The sequence below is a fragment of the Apostichopus japonicus genome, chromosome 6 (genome assembly GCF_037975245.1).
Source record: "Apostichopus japonicus isolate 1M-3 chromosome 6, ASM3797524v1, whole genome shotgun sequence".
NCBI classification, from domain to species: Eukaryota; Metazoa; Echinodermata; class Holothuroidea; order Aspidochirotida; family Stichopodidae; genus Apostichopus; species Apostichopus japonicus.
In genome coordinates, this window is record NC_092566.1 from 9,842,450 (window position 1) to 9,852,500 (window position 10,051).

Consider the following 10,051-nt stretch of genomic DNA (forward strand, 5'->3'; position numbering starts at 1 on the left):
CTGTTGGCCGGCCTGGGGGAGGGGTCTAAGGGGAGGGGGTTTCCCCTCCCCTTTGGATTTTTTTTGCATTTCCAGGTGGCCTCAGATGCAATTTGGTGCAATATAGCACACTTCAACACTCACTCCATTTTGTAAAGAATTTTCACCTGGCCTTAGATGCAATTTGGTGCTTCAAATGAGATTTTTTTCTCATTTGGAAATGAAAAAGGGGTTTTCTGACTTGCGGAGAGGGGGGGGGGCGGAACGATACTTCCGCCCCCATATTTTTCACTGGGGGGGGGGGCTGGCGCCCCCCAGCCCCCCGGTTCCTACGCCCTTGATGCATCGTGCCCTTCAAGGAGGAATAAAAAGAAATAAAACAAAATGAACCAATATGAACTGGAATCAATAGGCTATTGTTCTTATTTGTAATATTCAAAATATGAACTCTGCGTTCATCCTGAAGTTTGCCTTTAAAAAGGGGAGTATGAAACATGACAATCGAAGAATAACCCTTTAAGCTACTAAATTAATTTGAATACAGCTGTTGTCTTTGCTAGTCGCAAAATGACAAATAATATATGCAAACATATAGACTTAGTTATCTTAGTACCAGCATGTGCACCCGACCCTTGGTATAGATGCCAACTTTCATGGCGTGCCAACAATAGACGCATTACTAACGTACCACTACGCCTATATGCCATGCAACAATGATTATAGCAGGGTGTTCCCTTTTAACGACGGCCCTTTGAGTGTAAAACATACTGCTGTATAACAACTCAAGCAGAATGGGTGCTGCAAGGTCTCGCAAACAAAGTGTGTTTTGTGAATACAAAGGTCATCTATAGGCATATAGGATGTTATATAGCTCAGTAGGTTTATACAAATGAAGTGTACCACTGAGCATCTACTGCAGTGAGCAAGGGCACCTGCCCGCTGTGTTGTAACCTGTTGACACGCATTCGTCTGTACAACGTCTAAATAGCCATACTCCTCTCTCATTTTGTTTCATTCTACAGCCTAGCTTACCTTCAATTTGTCAAACTTATCGCTGATGTTAAGATCGTGGGTTCTCAGTATAGCACGTGTAACGACAACGTATAGCCTATCCTATATACTGACTACCGGATGTTTGTAACAATAGCGTAGAAAGCCTATCCAACATAAACTACCGAGCGGTTATTCTATTCAGCCGACAGCCTTTATCCAAGATGGAAGGAAACCTATCATCGAACACTGCGAAGAAAGTATTTCTCTGGTGTGTCCCTCGATCTGTCTCTACGGCGGTTCTGAAGTGCATGAGTAATGTCGCTGGAGTAGAAGCTTGGCATGAACCATACGCAGTAAGCCATGTCACAACGACTCTTTACAATCCCACGTTTATGCCAGATAATGTGAAACTGAATAAAATTCGTCAAAAGTTGTTCCATCCTGATCCGAAATTAGTGGAGCTGGCTTATAGCTCACTACCTCGAGGGAGGCTGCAAGATCAGAAGCTATTCAGGTAGGCCGAATCAGCAGTAGCCTATAGCTTAAGTTCCATATATGGTATATGAGGCAGGCTGAACAGCATAACAGTATACAGGGGAGGGTATAAGTGAGGATGGGTTGGGGAAATATATGTTACTTGTTAGGCTCAGCCTGCATGTCTGCAGACGTTAGATATACCCCCCCCCCTCGCTATATTTCCCCCCTCCACCTATCTTTAATTCTTCCTCTATCTCTTCTTTCTCTATCTCCACCTCTCTCGCTTTCGCTTTCACAAAAAGCCCCCCCCCCCAAAAAAAAAAATACAAAATCACAACGGCAGAGACTTTTTAGATGTGATGTTAAGTTTGCGATTCTACTCATTAATTGATAGACCTACTCGTATTATACTAACCACTCTGTTCCTTTGGTTGATTGACATTTGCACAAATTTATGTGTTAAATGTTAACTCTAAAATTACTTGAATTTATTAAATGATGTAGGCGATCCTCTCCCAGTTTTCCGGGTGTAATTGATTATAATATACAAGGAAGAAAAGAGAGCGGGTGTATATTCACCAGGAACAAAGAAAATTCATCGATCAATGACAATGGCGTACATTTAATAATTCATATAGTCGTTTTATCAACATTATATCTGTATTGTATAATGTATGTTGTCCTATCGAAGAAAAATCTCATTCAACGAAGTAACAGAGATAAGTCATGGATGACAACTGGGCTTGAAATAAAATGTAAATTGGGGGGGGGGGGGGGAAACGTTGTAGGCATATGTGAATTTTGTTTTTAAAAAAGGGACTTTGTATAGACTATGAACATTATTTTTGTTATTTATCCTGTATATAAATGACATATCCAATATATCGAAATTATTAGATTGGTGCTTTTTGCTGATGATTATTTGCCCGCGTGACGACATCGAGGTACTATATAGAGTTATAAGCAACGAACTCCCATAACTTAAAGTATATGGTACGCAATTAACAAGTTATACATCAATGTTAGCAAAACAAGTTGCATGCTATTTCCATGCTGACCTGGACAAAAGTATAATGGCGTTAATATAGCAAGAGTTTATGTGACGAAGTTTCTTGCTGTAGTTATATATATATATCATAAACTGAATTGGAAAGAACAGATTACGAATTTATCCAAAAACACTTTGTAAAAGTATCGGAAATTCACATAGAGCGAGCCAGTGTTTAAACAGTGATGCACTTTTATATTTTATACGGTGCAATTTCCTTCCATACCTCAACTATGGTGCTTCAGTATGGAGAAATACTTACAAGTCTAGTTTTACTCCGCTAATTGTAAAGAATTAAGAAGAAGGTCATCAATATATTATGTAATGCCCGCTTTCGTATATGAACTATTTTTAAGATAAAAACGTTAAGATTATCTCAAATTATTGTGTTTACAAAAAAGTGTATATTTATGTTTAATGTTAATCACATGTCCTGGCCACCTTCTTTGCAAAAGTTTAACTCTTAAGCATCAAACTACAGATGTAACACAAAGCAAGAACAAAAAAGTAATTTAAAAAAAAAAATATGTAAGAAAAAGGAAAAAACAACTTTGTATTTCTATTTCAGGGTAAACTTTGGAATTCATTTGATGATAAGATGATAATATTACAACTCAATAGTTCTTTAAAAAATTTTTTTATTAAATGTTGTTAAACAAATGTAATTGGAATCTCAGATGAGTTCAAGTTAAGATTATTTCAATAAGTAGGCTAACTGTGAAACCAGGAAAGAGTTTGTGTGTCAACGTCTATTGTTATATCTGCTTTGTTTTCCGTTTATCAGATTTTGTTGGTAATGTCATGTTCCTTTTCCCATTGATCTCATTTTCTGGTTTGCCAGTGTACATTCGATGTTTTTATAGTCTTATCCTCAGGAAATATTGAGAGAGGGTAGAGTAGTAACTATTGAATAAGTTTTGCACTTGTCTGTTCTCGTTTCCATGCAATAAAGTACAATAAGATAACAATAGCATGTAAAAATGTAAATATCATTTGTTTATGTTCACACTAATTTCTGCTCTATTATAATTCTGTGAAGGGAAGTTTACTTGCTGGAAATGAATGAATGAATGAATGAATGAATGAATGGATGAATGGATGGATGGATCGACGAATGAATGGATCGACGAATGAATGAATGAATGGATGGATGAATGGATGAATGAATGAATGAATGCAAAAACCAAATGGGATATCTCAAGCAGTATAGATACTGCACATTATCTCTGTAAAAAGTTAAGGCGCGATTTACTGTGTAAAGTGGCTGTATATATAGCCTATTGTATGTATATGAAAAGAACAGAATACTATACACTCATATATAACTACACTACACTAAACACTACTACTATACACTACTACTATAGCCTACATAATACTATACATTACACTACACTTTACTGCAGTACACTATATATACTACACAGAATAAAAGAACAGAATACAACACACAACAGAATACTATACACTCATATATAACTACACTACACTAAACACTACTACTATACACTATTATACTATACATTACACTACACTTTACTGCAGTACACTATATACTACACAGAATAAAAGAACAGAATACAACACACAACAGAATACTACTTTGTGTATCTAAGTAATTGACCTTTAGTCAGTTTGTTAAATTTTAATATTAATATCACGCTTCAATTGTATTGACGTTATCAGTAAATATGTATATCTTGTTTTTATTAGATAAACGTTACGAACACTTCATGCTAACACGATGAGTGATATTATTTAAGCATGATATGAGAAGCCATTTTGGATCGGTATATTGGCATTGCAAAGTTGTCCAAACTGGGTAATACACGAATGGACTTGTCCTCATATACTAACAACAATGATAAGCACACACTAAGTTTCGTATAGCCTATGTTCATTGTCAGGACCAAAAAGCTGAACATTCATCTTGAGGAGTTAACTATCTCCTTTAATTACCGTATGCAATAGAATCGTTAATAACATTTCAACTATCTATAAATATATCTTCGGGAATAGCCACTTCTGAATGTTACAAAATTATATACAACTTTCTGCCGAATAGCCTTTTTGATACCGTAAAAGAGATAAATTACCTAAGACTATGTTCAAAAGGCCCTAACTGTGTTATTCTTCTTGTTGTTGTTTTAATCACAATTCGTGGAATTGAAGTAATGATGGAAAGAGATTGATTGATACATCTCTTTTCGTTATCCAAGCCCGACTTATTAGGGAGAAAGAGCTTTGTGTAATTGGACTCGGCAGAAATTTGTATCTATATATATATATATGTATATATATATATATATATTTAGATATATATATATATATATATATATATATATATATATATAAATATATATATATATATATATAATATATAAAATATATATATATATATAATAATAAGTTATCAATATTCATAAGGAATAGTCTTGATTCGAAGCAATAAGTATTCCTCCTCTTATGTTATTATTAATTGTACGGTTTTTTCTTCAGACTGTGGTTTCATGTGAAGGGGAATAAAATTCATTAATGTCACGTGGTCTGCCAGTGGACAAATTATAAATAATTAATTATTAATTAATAATTTATTTGTGTATTTATGTATTCATTTGTTCGTTCGTTCGTTTAATTTATATTTTTATTTATTTGCAGCTATTCTTGGGTAAAAGAGCAGCTTGAACTTAACCCACCTGAAGGAAAGAATTTCGTCTTCGTTAAGGATATGGCATTTGCTGTGAGAAAAATACATGGCGAATTGCCTGCGGGCTACCGCCATACGTTTCTTATACGTGATCCAGTGGCTGTTTTCCAATCCTGGAAACGGCTTATTGCAACCGACATGTATAGGACCGAAGATGTCGAAAGTGTGGATATAAACACAGACGCCCCTTTCTTCCCCATCCACGAAGTTTTCAAAGATACCTATGACCTATGGAAATACGCCAAGGAGAAAGGCGAAGAGAATCCCGTCGTCATAGATACTGATGACCTGCTTAATCACCCGGATGTAATACTACCGAAGTATTTCAAAGCTATAGGAGTTGAATTCGATGAAAAGTACATAACCTGGGAAAAAAATCGGAAGATCGTTGAAGAATGGCGCGGATGCTTCGAAGTGACGGCTGGCGGCGCTATAGGTGGAACTTATGCTTCTGCCTTAGATAGTTCGTGTTTTAAGCCTAGTAGCAGACCAAAAATTGACGTGAGCAGTTTGTCCTCGGACCTGCAATTCTGTATTTCCGAATCATTTCCTTACTATCAGGAGTTGTATAAAGCACGCCTTCGAGTTGATTAACATGCAGCATTTATCCATATATATATATATATATATATATATATATATATATATATATATATATATATATATATATATATATATATATATATATATATATATATATATATATACATATATATATATATATATATATATATATATATATACATATATACATATATATATATATATATATATATATATATATATGTTGATACTAGTTGAGACTAGTGGAACACTAGTAGTTGTAACTCGGAGTTTCACGCGTTTTAGCGATCGTCAGACAACTGAACTCTTAGATAGACGCCAACCAACCAACTCTCTCTCTCTCTATATATATATATACATTTACATATATATAATTGAAAACGTAATGAGAAGGAAAATCCAGAACAGTGAAAAAACTTCCAGCCGCCACCGGGATTCGAACCCGGGCCTCCCGCTTTGTACGCGGACACCCTAACCGACTAGGCTATGGACGCTGATTGTATGTCCAGAGGTTCGAAACCGGTAAGCAAGGTCGTAATTTCACTGTAGGCCTTTGACACCTGTATCGAACAATACAAGTTCTGTTTTTGGTGACATATTTATAATCGGCACGGGGTAATTATTTAGCATTTCGTATGTAATGTCCAATCGTGGATTGAGTTTCATATGACCAAAAAAGAAATAAAAGTTTGGAAACATATCAACGTAGTCAATCTCTCGTTTATTTGATATCGTAAAGTGGTGTTCTGCGCATGGGTGGTCGCATTTGGTCTATGTACCGCCTAAACCACTGCTCTACATTCTTTCTGTATCATTCTTTATACCTGGGATTCGGTAGAAGGTTAGGGAGTCATCAGTTTCGAAGCTGAGAAATCGTTAGAAATATACATAGCACATTACCACATCTTCTTCAGTGTTAACCTTTAATCACCAGTCCAGTCCATTGAAAACTTGTTTCCACTGCAATTGATCTGTAAATTATGTCAAGTTGAAAGTACAGTGTGAACCGTTCATTCATACTGACCGAGTTTTCCAAACCTCAGTAAATCTCTAATTATGTTCAGTTCAGTGGAACGCTAATGATATTTCACAACTTTAACAGCCCCTTTGTGTGTTTATCAAAGGGTGTTTCGGGTCTCTTTGTTAGATTTCCTTGCGTGTGTAGACTAATAAGCGTTAAACTTAACCTATGTTTCCCATTCTGCGTCGACGGAATTCAAATAAATTATGCCATGGCACTAAGTAGTTATTTGTTTCTTATCTTTGCTGCCTTCAGCAGGCACATGCCTACGATATTTAGTCCAGTTTTTCTCAAAACCAGAAGAAAAAAACCAGTCTAGTGCAAGGCGTGCCAAAGAATGGTAAATAAAGTGAGATGTTCTGCTTATATATAACAAACCTTAACTACCCCTGATAAAAAGAAGAATTATAAAGTCACATGTAAAGCAACCCTGATTGTTTTTACTTCAAAATCTTAGGGGAAAAAGACAAGAATTTCCTATAATTACAGTTAAACAACTTGGCTTTAATTATGTATTTCAAATATACCTCAACATGGTCCAAAATTGGTCCATTGCAAGTTGTTGGTCACAAAAGGAAATGTTTCGATTTGAAATATTTTCCCCAGAGGTGGTATAGGCTAAGTATATTCTGCATAGGTGACTAGTTAAGCAGATTTTGCAGAAGAGACGCTGTGTCAAATTCTGGTCACCCAATATCAGAGGTACAGTGCACCTGATGACCGTACTAGAGGCCAGTGTAGATCCGAGGCGAGCTATATTCCGGTCCGAGACGTGCACGTCACTTGGTGCTTCTTTTGGTTTGCGATGCCATAATACATTTTATTTGTTAAGGAAATTGAATAATGCACGATAATCGAGGTCCAAATCATAGGTTAACTGAATATGTATATGTTAGCATACGCCCATTAAAAGCCCTATTGACTTACCCACTAAATCACAAAAGTAATCTCGTCTCTAAGACTAGATAGAAGTTCTCACTAGCTTAACGCTACCCATCACTGGATAGCTGACAAGTTAGCCTGTCATGGCAATATCAAATTTGTTGTATCATGACCATATAGATTTTTTGCTATCAGAGGCTGACTTTTTCGTCACTTGTAAACAAAGCTCTTCACTCAGTAGTAAACAATTTTCATCCGCTGCTCCTGGGAGGCATAAAGGGGTCTAAAATTGCCTCAATTGATCCAACTTGTGCACCACATGTACTTCCATTCATGTTCTTCAACATGCAAGCCACAAAAAGTCAGATCCTGATTGATAACATATAAAAAAAAAGATGTCCTCCTACTTCATGTTGGCTAAGATAGGAGGGAAGCAGGACACTTCGCCCAACAACCATTTCGCCCAACTGCCATTTCGCCCAACCTTACCATTTCGCCCAACCAGCCTGGTCATTTCGCCCAACCAGCCTGGTCATTTCGCCCAACCAGCCTGGTCATTTCGCCCAACCAGCCTGGTCATTTCGCCCAACCAGCCTGGTCATTTCGCCCAACCAGCCTGGTCATTTCGCCCAACCTGGTTTAAGCATGAATATGGGGGCGCTCTTGTACAGTGTATATATATATGTATATATATATATATATATATATATATATATATATATATATATATATATATATACATATATATATATATATACGGCTATGGTAATGATCCGAGCTGTAGATATGGGGGCCGCTCTTGTGAGGAAAATCTTACAGTTCCTACAATATAGTATATCTCAGAGCCGTATACGGCTCTGATATAATATCTGGCTCTCGTAATAACGGTTTGTCGTGATTGATGTTCCCTCTATGCACGGAATTAAAAATAATACAAACGTAGTCTCACTGGTTGTAACAAAAACTACAGAACAGCTTTACGCTAAATGCACCTCACATATTCGATCCAAGACTTGTTTTCAAGATGTTATAATAGTAAAGAGCACATCTAGGGTACAATTCGAACAAACCATTAAATGCTTTGTATTTGTCATTTTTTTTTTTAAATTAAAAATGAAGATCTACAATTGATTTTTTTTTACAATGATTCGTGCATCGTAGGAAGAGTGATAACTACTAGAAACAGCTTTTTTTTAAGAGAAAAGCGACTTAATGGTATATTAATAACCTAACTGAAAGTTTAGTGACATTAACAAACTTGATTAGACTTTAAAAATACACTAGGTTCATGATTGTCTTTGTGGAAACCTGCCTCATAAGTAGCTATTTTATACAAGGGAAATGATTAGTCGTGTGAAGGAAGGACTGGACTGAGGCGGAACATTCGATTGACCTATGAATTCTTCCTCGTGGTCAAGCCTCCTCTGCTTAGACCCTTTCTTCACAGTTAGGGTAATTAATAAATGCATCCCAATATAGGTTGAAAGCAACTACATCTTGAGAGTTATTTTTAAAAAATCAACAAAAAACCAAAACATTTTAGCAGACTCGGAAAGGTCATTTGAACCCTCTGATTGGCCCCAGCCCAGCCTTGTAACGTAAGTGGGGTGGGGTACATCATAATTGAATAGTGGCAACATAAGTCTGAAAATAGAGGGCGTGTATGGGAAATTAAACAATATTTTACGTATAGTGATCCAGAAAAGCACAAAACAACACCATGCACCAAATATGTACCTATTCGGGGAGAAAACGACATTTGGAATGACTTTCCCTTTGTTCTTGCGCTAATTAATATTTGGCGATCTTAAATATCCTTTGGCATGTAGGGCCCACGTGTAACTTTCGCTCAAAAGAAGAAGAAAAGAAGATATCCACAGTGTCATCATTGCCGATGTGTGTTTTTTCCTCAGCGTGGTTAAGGGATATTTCCGCTTTGGGTCGAGGTCGGGCAACGGTCAATGCTGCCCTCACAATGGTGTTTAGGGTGTGACCTTTCATACCCGCCTCCTTGCATACTTACGTAATCGATGTATACTTACGTATTATGTGAGTAACATGCCTCATTCCTCTCCTGGTTCTGAGTGGCGTCACATGTGCTCTCATAGCAGAAATTCTAAGTAGTATGTAAGTATCCAATTTGATTTTTATATGCATTAAATGGCTAGATATCCTTGAAATGCACAAATGCTGGGTGGGAATGATCTTTCATAATTCAATCTACACGCCTCAGTGCTCGCTCCTGATACAGTGAATGGAGGGATGGTAGACTAGTGCCAATTATATGCTCATCACTCCTGATAACTGACTGTAGTTTCCCTAGATCCCTCTGACTCACACGTATAAACCAGACTAAAATGTTTGTTGTTAAAATACTCCC

General features: G+C 36.6%; 1 protein-coding gene across 1 annotated transcript; it reads left to right on the plus strand.

The window, feature by feature from the left end:
* Positions 1-694: 694 nt before the first annotated feature.
* On the plus strand, positions 695-5,869 carry LOC139968931 (uncharacterized). The gene is made up of 2 exons (XM_071973555.1): positions 695-1,486; positions 5,156-5,869. The coding sequence occupies exons 1-2, from the start codon at positions 1,194-1,196 to the stop codon at positions 5,796-5,798; spliced, it is 936 nt and encodes a 311-aa protein (XP_071829656.1). The 5' UTR covers positions 695-1,193; the 3' UTR covers positions 5,799-5,869.
* Positions 5,870-10,051: the final 4,182 nt, after the last annotated feature.

Bases quoted from the DNA above. Each gene is read 5' to 3' on its own strand.
- LOC139968931 (XM_071973555.1), top strand. From the start codon at position 1,194: ATGGAAGGAAACCTATCATCGAACACTGCGAAGAAAGTATTTCTCTGG. The intron at 1,487-5,155 runs GTAGGCCGAATC...ATTTATTTGCAG, and splicing joins CAAGATCAGAAGCTATTCAG to CTATTCTTGGGTAAAAGAGC.